General features: G+C 46.5%; 2 protein-coding genes across 3 annotated transcripts in view; both read right to left on the bottom strand.

Annotated features, from left to right (window-relative positions):
* The window catches only part of PLA1A (phospholipase A1 member A), a 37,551-nt gene extending 35,126 nt beyond the window's left edge, over positions 1-2,425 (bottom strand). For both annotated transcript variants that reach the window (XM_008578774.1, XM_008578775.1), the window contains exon 1: positions 2,343-2,425. In XM_008578774.1, the coding sequence (XP_008576996.1) occupies positions 2,343-2,415 (73 nt within the window). In that variant the 5' untranslated portion in view covers positions 2,416-2,425. The remainder of the gene's footprint in view (positions 1-2,342) is intronic.
* Positions 2,426-10,173: 7,748 nt separating this feature from the next.
* Positions 10,174-18,677, bottom strand: ADPRH (ADP-ribosylarginine hydrolase). The gene is made up of 4 exons (XM_008578773.1): positions 18,433-18,677; positions 16,574-16,903; positions 13,348-13,708; positions 10,174-12,498 (listed from the first exon to the last, which is right to left on the bottom strand). The coding sequence occupies exons 2-4, from the start codon at positions 16,884-16,886 to the stop codon at positions 12,084-12,086; spliced, it is 1,089 nt and encodes a 362-aa protein (XP_008576995.1). The 5' UTR covers positions 16,887-16,903; positions 18,433-18,677; the 3' UTR covers positions 10,174-12,083.
* Between the last annotated feature and the right edge of the window lie 2,125 nt (positions 18,678-20,802).

The raw sequence follows: 20,802 nt of genomic DNA, 5'->3' as shown, positions 1-20,802 counted from the left end.
GGCCACCTTACCCACATGGGGGAACACTTGTGAAACCATCTAGAGCAGGAGACACCTGAGCTGGCCTGGAAGCATGAGAGATGGTTTGATGAAGGAGCAACCTCAACAATCTTGACCGTCGCAGTCTAAGGAAAGACCTGGGTGTGACCTGGGCTGCCATGAAATGTTGTGCAGACATCCAGCCAAAAGTGAGTGGAGGCCGAACTTCCACAGAGGCCCATGTGGGCGGCTGCTGCCCTGGTGTGACAGAAGGATTCTCACCTTGGAACCGCCCGCCCTCACATTCAATAATTTCTCCCTTTCCTTTACCTTGATCTCTCTGCCTCTCCCATTCTCTTTTTTCCCAGCTACTTCCTTTAGACTACCTTAAAGCAATTATGTTCTTTTTCCTTCCGACTTTGGCACATGTCTATCCCTCTCAGCCACACACACAATTTCTATCTCTGCCTATCCACTAACTCATTTAATTTCTAAGATAATTCAAAAGTAAGAATAGGAAACATTAATTTCATAAACAGTGTCACCGTTGACAATGATACACTCGGTTAAGGTGGGAAAAGAAGAGAAGTAGATGGGAAGTAGAGACTAGCTCACTAGACAGATGTGAAGAGAAAGACAACAGAGACAAAGGCAAAGGCACAGGGAAGAACCCCCGAGGCCTCACTAACAAGTTATCATAAGCTCACTTTGTGCATGGGGCTTCTAGGGTGATTCCCATACATGTGATTGGAACTGGGTCAGCTTTTGCCCTGATCCCAACCCTGCTTTCTGGTTCAGGATTTCTGTGCCTGAGGCTCCAGGCTTGCTGAGAAATGAGGTTGCAAAAAGAGTTCGAAGGCATTTACTGCTAGTCCTCCCACCCCTCGAGCTTCGAATCAGGACAACCAGCAAATGCCTTCTAGCCCCTAAGCAGGCATGGAGCTGCTGAGCAGGGATGGGGTGGCTCATGACAGCCCTGTTCCCTCAACTTCCATCAGCCCAGGCAAACATTCACTAACAAGAAAATCACCAGAGAATAAGCAACTGCAACTGGAGGATGTCAGACTCTGCCCACAGATATCTCTTTAGTCCTTAAAGCATTACCATCTGGTAAGAATGACCTCCAATGACAGATATAGAAAAGTCACTTTTTCAAAGTCATACAACTATTAAGAAACGGAGCCAGGATTCAAATCCAGGTTAGTCTGACCCAGGGCCTATGCCCATCTGCTCAACACATTGCGTCCCCTAAGCAGCAATGCAGCAACACTCATTGAGCATCTGCTGTATACAGAGCACAGTGCTAAGTGTGCTAAAAGAGGCAGAAGCCCCAAATCCTCACCTGATGGGAAGAAGTGATTGAGGTGGGAGAAAGCACACATGAAGCTAATCAGCATCTTTTAAATGCCTCCCATGAAAGCAGGTAGAGAACACACTCTTGCAAGTTGAACTTTGGATCAGGGGAGGGGTGCTGAGTGGAGGAGTGGGTGTTGCAAGGGAGACGTGAATCATGCAAGCCCTCCCGGAGGATGTGAAATTAACCCAAGGGTAGTATGAGCAACTCCAGGCAGAAGGACCGACACACTTGAAAGCCGGGCAATGAGAATCAGGCATCTTGTGGAGAAGGCAGAAAAGCAGTCTGCTTTGGGGAGCAGAGAGAAGGGACCTTTCTGAGGGTGGTGCCACTTCTGGGGTGAGGAGAGTCTTCTGAGAATTTCAGTGCCACGCAGGGCGGAGGTGGAGGCAGTTAATTTGCTATATTAGGCAAGCAGGAGCAGTGGGCTGGTTCTTTACCAGGGTGAAATGTGAGTGGTATCTGATAAAGTGCGAATGATGTCTGAAGGAAGTTGTTCTATCAGGCATCCGTGTTAGCAAGGACTAGTTAAAATATATCCAGGAAGGATGACCAACCCGAACTTGAGTTGGGTGGCAAGATTAGAAAGAACTTCTAACAATCTCAATGACAAAATCGTTATTGTTTAAAAATCGAAACTTTAATTTTAAAATTAAACATATCTTGGGACAGTGGATATTTTATAGGGTGAAATAAATATTTTGCAATTAATCAAATTTTATTTTCTTATAGTCATCCTGACTCGTGTAAGGTAAAAAGGACTATAATGCAGATTTTAGAAAGATGAGTCAGATAACCAGGGGAAGTTCAATTCTTGTGACCTGAGCAAGCGTCCTGTTCATCTTCATTCCCATTATGATAGTAGGGTTTTCCCCCCTCTTCTAAATTTACCTCAGGAGAGGCAAAGGGCTTTTATGGGACCTTCCAATGGTTAGTAATGCATAAGTAGTTTAAAAAATACAATCACTGACTGAAATAAGTTCCACTCAAGGTCCAAGCCCCGGCTTACCTGAACTGCCAATGCTGAGCTGCAAAAGGGGCCCCCACAACCAGAAGTATCTCTCCCACAGGCCTGGAGGCATCGCTGAGCTGGAAGTCTCAGAGCTGGTATGAGGAAAACCCCTAATGTCAGAGAGATCCTGTAACTCACCAAACACCCACTTGGGTCTTACTAATCATTAACTGGCCTCATGACCTGTGAGAAAAAAATAAACTCTTCCTATTTGTTTAACCTTCAGAGTTTTTGGTTTCTTTTTCTCAATGAAAATAAATACACTTTCCTTTTTTTTTTTTTTAAACCAGGGGACATTGAAACACACTGTCCTTCCTCTCTGAGCCAAAAACAATCAGGAAGTGATTTCCTGAACCTCTCCCACTTCCCATTATGTTAGTAATAATCATGGCAGAAGTCTTTCATCTCTAGGTGGTCACAAAACCCTCATTGTACTGGAATTATCTGTGGACGTGTTTGTCTCCCTAGGGAGACTGAGCAACTTAAAGGCAAAGAGCTTCTCTTCGTTTTTGACTGCCCAGTGCCTAGCGCACAGCCGAGCCAATAACACATGCTAAGTGCACATTGAGTGGACAGACGGAAGAAGACGAAGGTTGCCTTTGGCGCGTACTATTCTTTCACAGAATCTTGGGGCTAGAACTAAAGTCCAACCTTTAAGAAGAGATATTCAACTTTCTGAATTCATGAATAAAGAAGCTGGGTAGTAGAAAAAGAAAATGACCTATACAGATCCTGTTGGTGGAAGTGGCACAGGTGGGCCTGGAGCTAGGGTGGTTCCAGTGCACCATGTGACCTCTTCAACCAAAGGAGTGGCAGAAATCACAGGGACTATTTCTAGGCATGTTGGGGGGAGCAGGTATAGGGCAGGACACTTGCCTGGCACTTCCTAAATCATAACATGTTGATGAGAAGCAGACAGCTCACTGGCAGGGCCAGAGTTATTGTTATTTCTGAACAATAACTCTGGGAAGCAAGTACTATCCACATATGTGTCTTACATAGCTGCTAGGGCATAGAGAGGGTAAGTAATTTGCACAAGTTCATGCAGAGCTGGGATTTAAAGCAGAACAAGCTAACCCCAGAATCCATGTTCTGAACCACTACACTCTACAGCAACACGGCACTTGGCTGAAGACAAGATAAAAGAATTTTGGAGAGGCCAGTTCTTCCTTCCCCTTGGGCACATGATTCCAAAGCTCAAGTGCTGCTGCCACCAGGAAGGACCCTGGCAATAAAGAGGGCACAGCAGGAGTCACTACCAAAGACTGTTCTGATGTCAGAGACCAAGCCAGGTTTATTAGTTAGGTCCTCGGAGAAGAAGATGCCAGGGTGGGACTAGATGTGCAAGAGATTTATTTGGCTAACATCTGTGAAGAATTAGGGGTGCCAAAAATAACAGGGAAAGCTGTTAGATCGTGGTACAAGTCTGCCACTTGCAGGAGAGTGGGAAGGAGAGAGAGGACCTACATGGGAACAGTCTTACACAGCAGCACAGGTCCCAGAATATTCTGGCCAGGCTGATGGGGAGGCCTCAGGCCAAGTCTCCTGTTAGAGCAGTCCCAAGTCTTGCAGGAAAGGGCTGGGGTCAGTCTCAGCACTGAGACAGAGGTGGATTCAGCAGGCAGCAGCTGGAGCCAGCAATCAGCCATGTTCCTGCCAGCAGGAGCCTTGAGGGCTGCATTTTCATGCCACCCACACTGGCCAGAGGTAGTTAATCCAGGGCACTCTTGTGTGTGGCATGCACACAGCTGACATTTAGAGAGCACTTTTCCTTTCACCTTCATCATCCAGTGTGGTGCTTTCCAAGTGGGTCGGAGTGGTCCCTTCCAGGACCACCTGCCTCAGAATCATCCAGGGGATGTAGGACAGATTGCTGGGCCCACCCCAGACACACGGAAAGAGAGTCCTTGGGATTGGCCCCAGGACCCTGCAGTACAAACTGCGCATCTGGTGATTGTGAGCATGCTAAAACCACTAGTCTTCCATTAATCCTTACTATAGCCATCTCCATTTTCCCAATGAAGAATCTGAAGTTCAGGGGCCCGGGGACACTGCTTGAGGGGGCCGAGGAAGTGGGATCTTCCTGGAAAGTGAGATTGTGTATTTTAGAAGGTGAAGATAGAGACCCTTCTACCAGGAGACACTGAGGGAGACCCACTTATGCTCAGTGCATACTCTCCATCTCTCCCGAGGAGTAAGCCAGCCACAGGTGGGCAGAATCCCAGCCCGCTTGGCTTACTGAGGCATCCCCAGGGCCTACTACCATGCTTGACACACAGGGAAGGCATTGGACATCTGGTAAGTGTGCTGGTGGCTCCCCACCCCAGTCATTCAGAGAAAGGCTCCTAGTCACCCATTTTAAAGTGGAACTAGATGGTTTTATTTGCCTAGGAGCTGGGTACACAGATAGGCAGGCAAGCAACCAAGGACTTGACTCCAATATTCCCTGCTCATTGCTCCCTGCCTGCTCAGAGCCTAGAACAGTGCCTGACATGTAATAGGTACCCATTAAGTACCTATTGAGAGGGAGAGAGAGAAAGAGAGGAAGGGAGGGGGGGAGGAGAAGAGAAGGGAAGGGGGAGGAAGACCTACAGGCAATCACTGTGGAATCCACTGGATCGCTTTCAGCCTTCCCCATCTGCCTGGTTCTAGATCAGAATCCCAGCCTCCTCACCTTCTTTCAGGATCCCTAGCTCACAGTTCTATAAATGAAATTTACTGATTTATTTTACAGAGGGAGAGGGGAGGAATGGTACATCACTGCCTTCAGTGTGTGTGTAGGGGGTGGGGGTTAGAGCTATAAACATCTTAGGAAATAATAATTCTAGACCTCACCAGTTTATGCCTACAAAATAAGGTCACATTAATTTTTTAAAGTGTTTTTAAATAGTTCTACATGCATATGCTTTAAAGAAAATCAAAAAGTACAAAAGCATATGGTGAAAAGTAAATCTCCATTCCCCCTCCTGCCCATTCCCCAGACCCTGTAGAAGGCAGTCAGTGTCACCATTTTCTTGCATACCTTTCTAGAGATACTCTATCTTACCTTTTTGGATTTTTACACACTTGCTGACTTACTACGCAAACTCTTTTGAACCTCGCTTTTCCCTAAACAAAATACTCTGAAGCTGCCTCTTTCTTTAAGATTTCATAGAATCACATTGGATAGAATGTGTCATGGAATTTTAGTGCCCAACCCAAGATGGCTCAAGCCCCTATCCTACTTGATTTTTAGGAAGTCCAGTCTTTTGCCAGGTTCCTCTCCAATGTGAAGTGAAGAACATGATTTGGGGCTCTCCACTCCTGATGTCCTGTGCATACTGCACATGAACACCTGTGTGTGCACAGACATATACATGCACACATGCACATGCATGTGTGCACACACACACACACACGAACAGGTCATAATATACGAGTATAGTGTGGGACAGTTCTCAGGTGGCCTTGGACCAACCCAGTTCTCCCACCATTCTCACTTGCAGTTCTCAAGAATAATTGTAGAATCTGCTGGAAATACAACATCCTGAGATAGTGGGGAGCTGGCCAGAATAGCCTGGACTCTGTTCCAGTCCCCCACCCTATGCTCCCCAGAAAGAGGATGTTCTTCAGCACTTTAACATAGTGAATCATGTTCCCGGGAATCATGTTCCCGTCTGCCTTCCAGGGTCCCTCAGCTGTGGTGCAAGCAGGGTGCATGACATGAGACTCCGTTTACCCCTGGCAGCTTTCCTGAGCCTTGGGAGACTCTAAGCCTTCTGTTGTCCCTGCTGCCCAGCTGTAAGTAGGAAGCCCACTACATGTAACTCGTGTGTTGGGGTATTCTGTCTCACTGGACTCAGACAAGTTGGTACCCAGTGCACAGGACCCTGCCTCACACATAGGACAATCTAAACCCTTATGATGAAAAAGAACATTTCATACACCAAGCCACAAAATTTTAGCTTTCATTTGAGAACATCTATATTTTGTCTCTGCTTTCTCAGAAAGAATAGGTGGAAACCTGCTTCACATTTGCCCAGACAAAAGGCCACTTGTGGTTTTGCCAGAACAGAGATGCTGTGTGTCCCCTAAGTGACTCCAAGCCTCCAAGTGTTGAGAGTGACTGAAAACAGTTTGTAGCTTTTAAATGGCAGTTTGATACTAAAATTCTATGGTTTAGTGTTTGTTCCCTGAGATCTCCTAACTTTGAGTAGAATTGTGAGCCTTACGGGCTTATCATTGTGTGTGCAGTACGCCAAGGTGGTGCCGTGAGAAGGTTGAAGGGAAAGAAAATCCCGTGGGCCCCCTGGGTTGTGTCAAAAGTTTCCCAAGTGGTTGAAGAAACTGGCTGGAGGTGATCCATCTAGGGGTTTCCCTGAGTCTCTCATTTCACGACAGGCTGGTGGAGAGAAGACACTAGATACATTTATTAGCCCCATTTTACGCATGTGGAAACACAGGCAGAGTGAGGTTAAATTAACTTCCCCCAGGCTACACAAAGTGGCAGAGTGAGGATTTGAATCTGAAAAACTGCCCCCAGTGACCATGTTCTCATCCACTACACTACACCACAACCCTCAAGGTAGGCATTATTAACCCCAGCTTACATTAGTTCTTAGTAACCTGAGGCTTGCAGGGGTCTGGTAGCAGAGCTGGGATTCAATGGCAACTCTTTGCAGAATATCAGAGTTTGCCTTTTCTCAGGCCTAACTGCACGGTAATTACCATGTTCCTGCAACAGGAAAGAAAATGCACATCTGTGCAGGGTGCCCTCCTTCCAGGTCTCCTAGATTCAGGGCTGGTGGAATAAGAGGCACCCTCACCCCAAAACATCACCTCCAGTAGATCAATCTCCAGTGGAAATCATCCTGCTGGAGATTCATTTGTTTGCTCAAGGCATGGTTCCCAACTTCATTCATTCAGGTCCTACCTTCCTATTCTGCCACATCCACTTATCACCTGTACTAACATGGACTTAAAGTATTTATTTAAACAAGCTGTAATGAGTGTATTTTAGAAGGAAGATTTATATTAAGAGGATACAACCAGCCCCTGAAGTGGGCTGACAGGTGGACTGTGTCACCTCCACCTGCTGGCATCGGCAGTGGGGGAGGGTTGTCCGTATACCAGCCAAAATGATGGGAAACACTGGTTTTGAAGCAAGGTCCTCTATTAATAAACACAAACTTCTATCTGCTGTTCTGTAGATTGGGAGAGACCTAAGGGTTCTTTCTCTGATTCTGTCTCCAACTTCCAACAGCTCCATTTCAGACTCATGTTCTTTGGGTGTTAGAGTTGAAAGTCCATGGGATCCAAGTCCAGAGACCCTGAGATGGAGGCATTTGCTGAAACCACCCAGCTAGTACAGGTGATGACACTGAGGCCCATAAAGGTGAAGGAGACCCTTGGCAAATAGGAACGGTGACCAAACAGTGTGGAGAGAGAAGTTCAGTTCATAGCCCATGCATTGGGGGTGGGGGGGGTCTCCTTGGTGGCCAAGGGGGCAGAATGAGGGCAGAGGAAAGGGAGGCTCTCTGGGGAGGGGAGAGGTGTTGAGAGGAGAGTGAAGATATGCTGCCCATTCACAGTTTTACCAGGCCCAGCTCTGCCCCTCCCTGCCCCTGCTGCCGAACACGGATCTCAACCCACACAAGCTTTCCTGTGGGCTCCACCACTTCGCTGTGGGAAGAAGGAGTGAACACAGGCTTGCTGCATCACCACCTCACACCGTCCCGACTCTGTCTAAGGAATGATCTAATACTTACAGCTAACAATGAGAGTGGGGTAGAGCGCATGCGAAGAAAGACGGCTTTTGAGACTGTGATACAACAAGAAATGTATATTTGGCCTCTGCCCTCAATTCCTGGTGCCACACTCCTAAAACCCTTGTAGATAGGGGTGCTAGGAGAATCTTTTGTTCCAATATTTGGACTTTGACCCTAGTTCCTGACACAGAGTTTCTAAGACATTTGAAATTTCCTGACGGGAGCATCTCACATAGAGTTCTTAAATCCCTTGGAATTTCCTGGGTGATAGGAGCATCTTTTGTCCTCATGAGGCGACTCTTGGTGGGCTCCTGGGCAGCCCCAGGATGGGGACTGGTTGCCAGGGGAACCAGCCATGTGATTAGAGGATTGGGATTTTTAGTCCCACTCCCTGACTTCTGGGGAGGGGACGGGCTAAAGGTTGAGTTGACCACGAATGGCCAATTATTTAATCAATCACGCCTATGTAATAATCCCCTATAAAAACCCAAGAGGACTGGGTTTGGAGAGTCTCTGGATAACTGAACACATGGAGGTTCCTGGAGGGTGGCGCATGGGGAGGGCATGGAAGCTCCGTGTCCCTTCCCTGACACCTCACCCTGTATATCACTTCATCTGTATCCTTTGTAATATCCTTTATAATAAACAGGTAAATGTGTGTGTGTGTTTTCCTGAGTCCTGTGAGCTGCTCTACCAAATTAATAGACTCTGAGGAGGGGGTGTGGGGCCCCCAATCTATAGCTGGTTGGTCAGAAGTTCCAGGGGCCTGGACTTAACGACTGGAATCTGAAGTGGGGGGCAGCCTTGGGGACCGAGCCCTCAACCTGTGGGATCCGACATTATCTAGCGTCAGAATTGAATTAAATTAGCTGGTGTCCATTGGAGACCTGCATGGTATGTGGGGAAACAAGCCCCACACATCTGGTGTCAGAAGTGTTGAGTAGGAAAAACATGTTGGTTTGTCTTTTTTCTTATCTCTTATAGAGACAAACAGACCTGGTTAAGTTTAAACCCCAGCTCTACTTCGTCCTAGCTCTGTGACTTTGGACAGATGGCAACCTCTCGGAGCCCAACTTCTTCATCTATTAATGGGTTTTTGTAAACTGTCTGACAGGCAACACTCTTCCTCCTGTTCCTTCCCCTTCCCCAAATGGAAGGAGCCTCACCTACTCCCTCGGTGTCACTCTTCCCAAGCCCCAAGCCCCAAAGATGAAAAAAAGTGATGGCAAGGCATGCCCAGTCCCTATCCGAATACCCCTGGATCCTTAGCCAGCCCCCAGGCAGCCATTGCTTGAGGAGCTGGTTTAGGAGGTGGGTTGGATTGTGAAGTCATAAGAGTCTCCATCCCTTTCTACTAACACCCCAGTAGCTCTGTGGCTGTTTAAAAAAGATGCAAGTTTACATGCTCCAGAGAGGTACAAAAAGAAGAGTAAATGGAGAATTTGATGGTTGGAGAAGCTTGGAGAAGGGTGGATGAGGCCAGTGCTAATTTTGTACATCTTAAAAAGAAAATTAGCACCAAGATCTCTAGACAACATCTAGCAACCTTCGGTAACAAAGAAACCAAATGAAGCACCATCACACAGCAGGCCAAAAAGGCATCATCAATCCCTCTAATGTTACATATGACTTATTCTGTTCTTCAGTACACATGTATTAACTTGATAAGCATGACAAATTCATACTACATATCAGACCATTTTTATTGATTTACTTTAACATTAGGCATATAATTTTTATCTTTTCCCCCATTCATTGTCATCTTCCCTCCTCTCTCTCACACACAGCCTCCCTCACACACTCACATGTGCACACACACACACGCGCGTGCACACACACACACACACATACACTAGCACTCACGCACACACACACACACACACATACACTAGCACTCAGTCAAGAGAGAAGGCAGAGCTCACGAGCCCAGATGCAGGTGACAGGCAGAAGTGGTGATGGGACTGTGCGCGTGCACACACACACACACACATACACTAGCACTCAGTCAGGAGAGAAGGCAGAGCTCACGAGCCCAGATGCAGGTGACAGGCAGAAGTGGTGATGGGACTGTGCAACTGTTCTCTGCAAATTGCTTTTATTTTCTCAGAGAAATAGGAGGCAAGGTCACCAGCTGAGAGTGAAGTCTGGGGAGAAGGTTTGAAAAAAAGGAGTCTGAAAGCCTAAACGCTTTTTGAAGTGTGCCTGTGATGGAGAGAGAATAGGCAAAACAAACATAACAAGATCTCTGAAGAATCTTTTCCTGCTGCCTATGATTGTAGCTCAAGCCCTACCCCAGAAAACAACAAACGCTAACACATCTCTCCCCTCCCCTGCACACATCCTCCACCACATTCTCAAGAGACTGGAAGGACTTGGAAAAACAAAGTCCTATAGGACTAACTAGGAGGCACGGGACTGCTGTTGTAAGACGTACCTTGCCCTCCCCTCCCAGCTGAAAACCAGGGATCTGAAGGAGAAATCATGAGAGCCATAGTTCTGTGGTTTTCCTGAAAGGGGAAGTAAGGCAGTGCTCTCCCTTTCCCCTGACAACAAGCCAGTGGCAGCAGGTCTCCAGGCTGACTGAGGGTGACCAACTGAAGGTAACAATGGCATCTCATTTCTGAGTGGGATGTCTGCTGGGCAGTGTGCACCTGAGACTGACCCAGATGATGCACAGTCACCACACAACAGGATCAGTGTGGTATCAGGGAGAGGACAGAAGGCTGTGGGTGGAGTAGGAGAAGGTGGCCGAGGGCCTGAACCATCAGCAGGTCCCACCTAGGAAGTTCTACTTGAGCTGGGTCTGGAGGATGAGTAAGAATTTACCAGGTGGAAAAGGAGAGGAAAGAACATCAAGAAATGAAGAAAGGGGGTGATATATTCATTGGAACATGATCAGCAGTCCGGCATGATCAATTCATAGTTTGTAAAGATAACTTTGGAGGGTAATGAGGGAGGCATCAGACAGGAGGCTAGTTAACAACATTCATTTATTGTATACTGACTGAGTGTGTATTGTATGCTCATGCATTGTACTAGGTTCTGTCTACAGGAGAACACAGACAAGCAGATAGACAATAACAAAACTGGTAACATGACAAGGAAATTACCAAGAGCAGCAAGGAGAAGCATCTCCCCAGACTTGAGTAGCTTGGATAGCAGGAATCCAGCCAAAAAATACTCAGTGCAGGAAGGTAAAAAAGGTGATGGATTCAAAGTATATTTAGGAGGTAGAACAGTCCAGCAGATGTTGTTAGGACCCCACATATACCCCTCACTGTTCCTAGGCACCTTACAGCTTGCCACCGCACACATCTCTGAGTCTTCATCTGAAGACATTCATCTTTGGCTTGCACAAAAGGCAAGCCAAGAAGGACCAGGGAGTTGGCATCTCTGGGAGTGGTGCTCAACTAAAGTCAGATGAAAGTCAGTGGGTAAATTCCGCAGGTCTGCTTGCCCTTCGGGTGGGACAACTCTGAGAATTGCCTTAGGCAAAGGGCCCAGATGGGCTGACCCCAATTGCCCACAGGAGAAACCTGCTCATTGACACACCCTACCCTGGCTCCCTTCTCTCCCCAGTCTCACTTCCTCATTCTCCTACCAGTGTTTCCTGGAATCACCTCCTAAATAAACTACTTGTGCTCAAACCCACTTTGGGGAGCAGGGAGTGGACCCAATCTAAGACAAACAGGAAACACTTAGTGAACAATCACATAATGTAAATGAAGACTCAAATATTAGACTATGAGATTTCTAGTTTGGGAGACACTGACTCCATCAACTGAGATAAAAGACTTCATTATAAGAAGAGTGATAGATTCAGGGAGAACAGGATGAGTCTGGAAAGATTGAGCTTAAGGTGCCCAAGGGACTTGTTATCTGAAATTTCCTGAATACAAGGGTAAGACTCTTGACTTTGGAAAAAGTGAGAAGAAACTGAGCAGAAAAGGGACTACATGAAGAAACCACCAGAAATGAACATCTCCTCTCCCTAAGGGGTAATTACAGTGTCTTCCTGTGACCCAAGAGAATATAAAGCCCTACCGGTCTCTTCCAGCCGGTTTCTGTATTCCAGTTTCTCATAATTGGAAGGAATCACTCCTTTAAAACCATACATAACCCCCCACCAGCAGCCAGCAATGGCAGCTGTAGAATCACTATCTCCACCATGGAAAAAGGCTCGGTGGGCAAGCTCCTTCCAGGAGTCTCCTGCAGCAAGGATGGCATCATAGGCAATCATGGGGGCATCATGTCCACTGCTGCCGCCCCAGCCAGAGTAGCTCAGGGAGGTGTAGAACTGATCCCTCTCCTTTACATCGAAGGGCTTGGGGAAGGTAGGGGCTGATTTGCCATCCAAAAGCCCTCTAAGTTTTAGGTACTTTTCCCATTGGTTTTGGAAGTAGAACCTGTAGGAAGGGGAAAAAATCTGTAGTCAATTAAAAAAATAAAGTCAAAAGCCATAAGGAAAAGCACCAGATGAATATGTGAACAAAAAAAAAAAAATTCCAAAGATGACTTCAACTTCTTGTACTAATATCATAAACTATTTAAGAAATAAAAATGATCTCTAAGTGCCACTCATTCAATAAATTTTTGTTAAGGATCTACATAAACAAGATACTGACCCTGTTGCTAAATAAAGAAGATAGATACATATCAAGTCTAAGGGTAAAAAATAAAAGTTTTTCCTGGGTTGAAAGTAACATTACACATCACCTTTCAAGGGGGAACTTGTAGGACACCACCACTATGGGTGACTTCAGCAGAAAGCCTATGTACCTTTTTATTCTAAGAAAGAGAATGTAAAGTGAACTCACAAAAAGGGGAAGATGCGTGGCCTCACCACTTATTAATTAGCTAGTGGAAAAACCTCTCTCTCAGGCACTCTAGCCAAGGATTTCAAAATATTATGCTTGTGTCAAGACACTACTGAAAAAACAAGTTCCAGGAAAGTAGGAAGTAAGCATGAAAGTTCATCTCAGCATAGGATAACCACAAAAACGACAGAAAGCTGGAATACAGAACAGGATCACTAGTTAAGGGGGAGGCATTGCAGCTGTACTACTCATTGAAGCATCCACTTGGCTACTTCAGGGCAACCACTGCTGGAAGGAACTCGAAATCCTTCGCAGGGGGCTGGCTGTTGAAAACCACGGTGATTGCTGTGACGTCAGAATCCTAGACATTCATGTACGGTGCATGTGTGCTCACAGATGCAATCATGTTCTAGCAGGGGCAGCCATCTACAGACTCACCAGTGTTGAAGATTCTCCTCCACAAAGTAGCCTGATTGGACAATGTACTTTTTAGCTTCTGGTAGCACCTCCATCAGTCCTTTTCCCCATTGCCAGGGTGCTTTGCCATTCACGGCATAGGCAGTAAAAAGAGCAGACACAAGGGCACCGAGGTAGCCTGTTGGGTGGTGGTGGGTCATTCGGCCACTCTCGATGCTCACTTGGACCAGTGTGTCCAGCTGGCTGTAGTGAGGAAATCTGAGACCTATGCACATGGCCCGCATGGCAGCCCCGCAGCCACCCTCATGGCTGTTGAAGGGGATCCTCCAGCCGTCGGCCTTGTCCGGCTCCAGCAGCATGGCGTTCTGCACTGAGGCACCACCTGAGGAAGAGTCAGGAAGGGTGTGGGGGTCAGTGTAACCCAAACAAAGGCCCCAGCAGGAAGAAAGAGCTAAACCCTGTTTCCAAGTTTCTTTGATGAAAAGAGAGAGCCAAAAAAACACGATGCCTAATGCCCCCAAACTCCAAACCCCAACCCCACAGTGTGCCTTATTTTATATGTAACCCCTTGCATGGTAATGTTAATAATAATTGCAGCATAATGATGAATAAGCTAACTATCCTGATCAAACAATCACACATTGTCCACAATTATTGAAAATCAGTGTTGTACCCCACATATATGTATAATAAATTATCTCAAATTTAAAAATAAATAAATAAACTGTATACACCAAGGTAAAGGAAAATAATAGCAGCAGACTCAAATAGAGAGCCTTGGAATTTTTACCACTTATTACTGAGACATCACAACAACTCAAAAAAGTAAGTATAACATATTGCTCTCTTTTTTTTTTTTTTGTCTTTTGTCTTTTTCCGTGTCCAGCAACGGATCGCAACCCTCAGTGTTGCCCCCGTACCGGACCGGGGACCAGCAACGGGATTGCAACCCTCGGTGTTGCTCCCGTGCCTCGCTCAGCCAGTGAGCGGGAACCGGTCTGTATGTGGGATCCGAACCCTCGGGCGGGAGCGCCGCCGTGCTTCCCAAGCGGCGCACTATCCAGTGCACCACCGGGCCGGCCCCATATTGCTCTCTTTTTTAAATGAGTAAGGTAAGGCTCAGAGCTTAAGAAACTTGCTCAAAATCACATAACCAGCTAGTTAGTTAGTGGCCCAGTAAAATTCATCAGACTCCAAAACCCATGCCCTTAAAGAGGCCAGTAAGAACCTGACAGCTAGAATATCAGGAAGAGGCCACAAATTCTAAAGTGACGCCCTGGGCTCAGATGAGGAGCGGTGGATTTAGAGGACGATGTGCCCTTGGGGGAGTCACTGAACCTCTGGACCTTGGCTGTCCCCTTTCTGACAGGGGTGTAAGCAGGCTTGTCCCATTGACCTCCCTGCTTGGGGCACCGTGAATACACACAGGAGCCAAGCAACAGTAGCAGCGTATTATGGAGTGTTGTATTACTGTTCCCTTACTGGTCACTTTATTCACAATCATGTCCACAGGTGGACAAAAACTTCCCACTCGCCTAACATTAAATATCAGATGCTGAGAAAGGATAAGCAGAGATTGGCTGATGCCTGGGGTCACCAGAGGCCCCTGGGTATGATGTTGGGAAACTTTTCATCAGAAGGTGTTATGGGTTGAATTGTGTCCCCCACATTCATATGTTGTAGCCCTAACACCCAGTACCTTGGGTGTTTAAAGGGCCTTTAAAGAGGTGATTAAGCTAAAATGTGGCCATTAGGGGTTGGGTAACTTTTCATCAGAAGGTGTTATGGGTTGAATTGTGTCCCCCACATTCATATGTTGTAGCCCTAACACTCAGTACCTTGGGTGTTTAAAGGGCCTTTAAAGAGGTGATTAAGCTAAAATGTGGCCATTAGGGTGGGCCCTAATCCAGTCTGACTGGTGTCCTTATAAGAAGAGGAATGTGGACACACGGAGAGACACCAGGGATGCTTGCACACAGAGGAAACACCATGTGAGGACGCACCCAGAAGGCGGCCGCCTGAAAGCCAAAAAGAGAGGCCTCAAACAATAATTTACTACATGCTATCAATCAACTAGAAAAGATCAAATGTGTACATCACAAATAAATGATTAGGTTTTACAGTGATGAATATGCTAATTACCCTGATTTGATCATCACACATTGTAAATATGTATTGAAATATAACTCTGGACCTCAAAAACATGTACAATCAATATGTGTCATTTAAAAAAAGAAGAGAGGCCCCAGAAGAAACCAATCCTGCTAACACCTTGACATGGACTTCCAGGCTCCAGAACTGTGAGAAATAAATTTCTGCTGTTTAAGCACTCAGTCTATGATATTTTGTAGGGCAGCCCTAGCAAACTAATAAAGGAGGAGAGGCAGGTCAGATGGGCTGGAGAAAGGGAAAATCACCTGGTGGCCCAAGGATCATAACAAGTTCCCAAAGTGGACAAGAATCACTTCTGAACAGACCCAGGACCAGAAGAGGCATCTCTACAAAACACTTTTCATTCCTCTTAAAAAAGAAAAAAATACATTTTTCTTTATGCTTGTTCATTACAGAAAACTTAGAAAATACAAATAAGTAAAAAGGAAATAATATACTATAAATACTACCATCACCCAGGTATAATTATTAACGTCTTTGTGTATATTCTTCCAGATCTCTCCCAACACAAAGATACACATCTGTACTTTTAAGGACAATGGATTCATAACATACATACAGTTTCGTAACCTATTTTATTTCACTTAATATACACTTTTCTATATCAGTCAGTATTCATCTGTATAATTTTATTTTTTATTTCACTAATACAAAGGGTCTTCAAAAAGTTCCTGGAAATATTTGTATTATTTTTTAATTCAATTCTTCCACGAACTTTTTGAAGTACACTGACAAATCATAATTGTCTACATTTATGGGGTACAATGTGATGATTTATGTATACAATGTGGAATGACTAAATCAAGCTAATTACCATATTCATCACTTCACATCATTTTCGTGGTGAGACATTCGAAATTTACCCTCTTAGTTATTTCAAAATATGCAATACATTATTGTTGACTACAGTCACCCTGCATAATTTTAAACGGTTGCAAATGTGTCACCATAATTAAGTTATGGTACATTTAGGTTGTCTGTGTTCTTGATATTTAAATCTCCACCAACACAGTTAATGATTTCCTGGGCGTGGCTTGTTCTCCCCCTTCCCCGGACCTCCCGGTGCTGTGCTCACCTGGTGCCCGGCCGTCCATGTCTCCCATGCAGTCTTGGTAATGCTTAGCGAGGAGAGAATACAGTCGAGCCAACGTGGGAGCTTTCCCGGCTTCCACAAGGGCTTCCGCCGTGGCCAAGTGCATCACTGTGTCGTCGCTGACTCTCCACCTTCCCACGTCTATGGCGTCCAAGCCACCCAACTGGGCCAGCTGCCGGTGGATCTTCTCCCCGTCACGGAGGAACTCCCACTTTCCATTGAAGTACCCCAAGGCGTCTCCAGCTGCACTCAGCACCATGGCGGCCACGTACCTCTCAGTCCGCCCCCCACACATGCTGGGCTCGGGAGAGGCTGGGGGCAGCGGTATGAAGACGCACAAAGGGTGATGAGGAGGAAGAATCAGAAAAAACAGTAGTTCCATCTACATGTTACTGAGCACTCAGTACCTGCAGGCATTCATTGCATCTCACTTAATCCTCATAACTGCTCTGTGACGAGTGCATCATTAGGCTCATTTTACATATGACTAAATTGAGGATCATGGAGATAATGCAGTTTCAGAAATGTTAAGTGACTTTTCTCAGGTCACAGAGCTGATAAGTGGCAGGCTAAAATTCCAGCCTAGGTCCATCTGGCTCCAAAGCCCATGCTTTTAACTCTGACTGTATCTTTGCCTCACTGCGAGTGGCAAACCCGATAAATTCTGCAAGTCAGACCAAGCTTATCATTTTTTCTTTTTAGTTGGGATTTGGCCTTAGAAGTAAGTGAAGGCTTTACTTAAATAATGCGCATGGTCCCCAACTTACGATGGCCCGACTTAATATTTTTCAACTTTATGATGTGTGAAAGCAAGAGGCACTCAGTAGAAACGATACTTGAAGTACCCATACATTCTCTTTTTCACTTTCAGTACAGTATTCAATAAACTACATGAGCTACTCAACACTTTATCATAAAATAGGCTTTGTCTTCGATGATTTTGCCCAACTGTAAGCTAATGTAAGTGCTCTGAGCACACTTAAGGTAGGCTAGACCAAGCTATGATGTTCGGTAGGTTAGGTGTATTAAGTACATTTTCGACTTAGGATGAGGTTATGTCCGGATAAACCCACCGTAGGTCGTGGAGCATGTGTGTTTTCTTCTGTAGCACAATGCAAAGTGCCTGCACATTCACTGTCGCGGTGGTAGGTAGGGATTTCTCAGATAAGAGGAGGAAGGCTCAGAGAAGCTAAATTCACACCACCAGAGACTGGAGGTGCCGGGACCCAAATCTGATTCTAGCCAGGCCGGGACACTTGGTATGACACCACTCCACCTCAGCCCGGCCCTACTTACTTCAGGCAACCTCTGTGTGCCTCAGTCTCCACATCTGTAAACTGGTAGTGATAAAAACAGTGGCAACCTCCTGGATTCGTCATGAGTAGGAAATGAATTAATTTTCGTAAAGCACTTACAACAGTGCTTGTTGGCACATAGTAAACACGATTTCTGTTATTATTTTTATTATTCATACACAACCAGGGAAGAAGATTTTTTTATTATTGAACTAGAATATTTTCTCCTCACAACCCTCCCTTCTATAGCAATATTTAAATTTTGCTTTTCTTCTACATGATAAACTTCTAGAGTATTGGGATCTAGTTAATCTATATCTCAGCTAATACGAATATACCCGCTATGAATCAAATCCCAGGTGAAGCGCATTTCCTAAAGGCCTCCTCCTCCTCCAGCCACTTCCCCGGTGTGCCCTGTCCCCTGCGCACTCAGGTTCAGAGCCCTCCACCACCTGCCACCCGTTCACAGGGCCCGTGGACTCGCTCATTCTGCCCTCAGCTCACGCTGTTTCCCCAGCCAAGACGTCCTTTCCCCCCTCCACTTACCTAAGCCCTATTTACTCGAGGTCTAGTTCAAGCGTTAGGGCTTCCAGGAGCGCTTCTCCAGCTGAGGTGCTGTGGCGGGCGATGCCGGCTATCAAGCTCCTGGAGGAGGAGGAAGCCGTGAAGGTGGACTGGGCACTCCAGTACCGGTCACTGATCATGCTGTCTCCTAGCTCACGAAGGGTGCTTCTGAAACGTTATTCTCCTACCTTATCATGTATACACGAAGCCTCGGAACCGGAGTGAGTGCGGGCTACTAGACCTCACTCTGCCAAGAATTAGCTGTGTGATTGCAAGCAGTCCACTCGGGACCTGGACTTTCCCAACTGTGAACTGGAGGGTGTGGGACGAGGGCGATGTAGACGTTCCCAGAGGTCCCCTCCTGCGCTGAGATTTTCAGGACTAAGCTTAGTTGGCCTCTGAGGACTCTTTAAACAATTCTTTTTTCCTTTTTTTTTTGTCTTTTTTTTTACTGACCGCTAACGGGATCGCAACCCTCAGTGTCGCGCCCGTACCAGACCGGGACGGCAACGGTATCGCAACCCTCGGTGTTGCGCTTGCACCGCGCTCAGCCAGTGAGCGGAATCGGTCTCCACATGGGATCCGAACCCTCGGCGGGAGTGCCAAGCGGCGCAAGAGTGCGCCACCCGGCCGGCCCTAATTTTTTAATGAAGAAATCAAGTTTATTTCTTACAGTTTCAGAGGCTGGGGAGTCCAAAGGAGGACTAACTTTTAACCCCCCAAGTACCCTCACTCTCAGTGCCCTCGGCTTCCTTTCTCTAATTCCTTCTGGCCCTGCTCCTCCACGCCGATGGGTGTTTTTAGGAGGTGGGAGCGGCGGGGTGGAGGGGGCAGGACCAGCATCTTCGGCGCTGGAAATCCTATCAACCTTCACGCATAGTGCCCTAGTGTCCCGCCTTCGGAACGCCGTGACTCCAGCTCCTCTGAGCCTTTCACGCAGCGTACTCTCGCACCCAAACCACACACTCGCAATCACGGTCGGGGCAGCTGCTCCAGGACAGTCCTCTGCTTTTGGGGGGGGTGGGGGATGGGGTGTCGACATACGGAAACTCCATTTGCAAAACGGCCGCCTCCCGGGGAAATCCTGGAGGCCCCGCCACTTTATGCTGGGGCTGGAGCCTGGGACGGGGCTGCCTGGTCATCCCTGGGGAGGAGCGAGCTGGGGCCTGGGGAGGGTGTACCTGGTCGCCGCCGGGAGGAGAGCGCGCGCGGGACGAGGACGGGGCGGTGCGCCAGCGCCCTGCACCCCGCGCTTGGCTACGCCGGGTTTGAGCGCGTCACGGGGCCCCGAAAGAGGCTTCCCGGCATCGCCACGCCTGCTGAGCCCGAGCAGGGGCGGAAGAACCTGCGTCACTGGCCGCAAAGGCTCTGGAGGGTGCAGCTGTCGGGTGGCTGCAGGCAGTGAATCAAGAGTGGCCCCGGGCTGGCGCCTCGGCCTCTCCTCATGCCCAGCTGTCTTGGGCTACCGTGAATCAGCGTGTGACCAAATACTTGGCAAAGGGGACTGTGCACCGCCCTTGCCAGGCTTCTGGGCTCCTCATCCGTAACATGCAATATTAATAGTACCTACCTCTTAGAGTGGTGGTAAGAATTAAATTAGTTAATTTTAAGTGTTGTTTATTTGGCGGGGGTACAGAATTTTTCATCCTGATAGAAAATAAAAGAAAAACTAAGTATTTTTGTCTAAATACATTAATAATGTCACTTTTAAAGAGAGTTAGAAGCACCATATACAAGTATGCATCTCCAAAAATTTTAATTTGCTATGCCTGTCTTTCTTGCTGTCATGACCAGAAGTGGGCGGAGAGCTCTCTTATTATTGAGACATAATTTATGTGTAATGAGACGCAGACATTTGGTGTACTGTTCAATGAGTTTTGATGAATATGTGTATGTTTATGTATATATAGTATATATAGGTACCTGGGTAACCATAATCAAGATACAGATTATTTCCATTACTCCAGAACGTTCCCTTGTGTGAGAGCTCTCTTATTATTGAGACATAATTTACGTGTAATGAGACGCAGACATTTGGTGTACTGTTCAATGAGTTTTGATGAATATGTGTATGTTTATGTATATATAGTATATATACGTACCTGGGTAACCATAATCAAGATACAGATTATTTCCATTACTCCAGAACGTTCCCTTGTGCTCTGTCCCAGTGGATCTCCACCTACATCTCCAACCCTAGCCTAGGGGATTTTGCAGTGTTCCCCAAAATTAAGTTCACCATTGAAAATTTTCAACATCTGAGAATATATAGTCAGAGAGTTCCATAGTGAGGGACATTTTTAATACCAAGCATCCCTATAAAACTCATTGCTGTTTGAGCTTAACATGTCT

Source organism: Galeopterus variegatus, unplaced genomic scaffold (assembly GCF_000696425.1).
Source record: "Galeopterus variegatus unplaced genomic scaffold, G_variegatus-3.0.2 Scaffold1756, whole genome shotgun sequence".
NCBI classification, from domain to species: domain Eukaryota; kingdom Metazoa; phylum Chordata; class Mammalia; order Dermoptera; family Cynocephalidae; genus Galeopterus; species Galeopterus variegatus.
The sequence above is the reverse complement of the archived record's forward strand: the minus strand, read 5'-3'. Positions and strand labels throughout refer to the sequence as shown.

What these genes read in the sequence shown, in the direction of transcription:
- ADPRH (XM_008578773.1), bottom strand. Translation starts at nt 16,886, where the DNA reads ATGTGTGGGGGGCGGACTGAGAGGTACGTGGCCGCCATGGTGCTGAGT. An exon ending in CATGGACGGCCGGGCACCAG is followed by an intron (nt 13,709 to 16,573) that starts GTGAGCACAGCA and finishes ACTCTTCCTCAG; the next exon opens with GTGGTGCCTCAGTGCAGAAC. An exon ending in GAGGAGAATCTTCAACACTG is followed by an intron (nt 12,499 to 13,347) that starts GTGAGTCTGTAG and finishes CCCTTCCTACAG; the next exon opens with GTTCTACTTCCAAAACCAAT.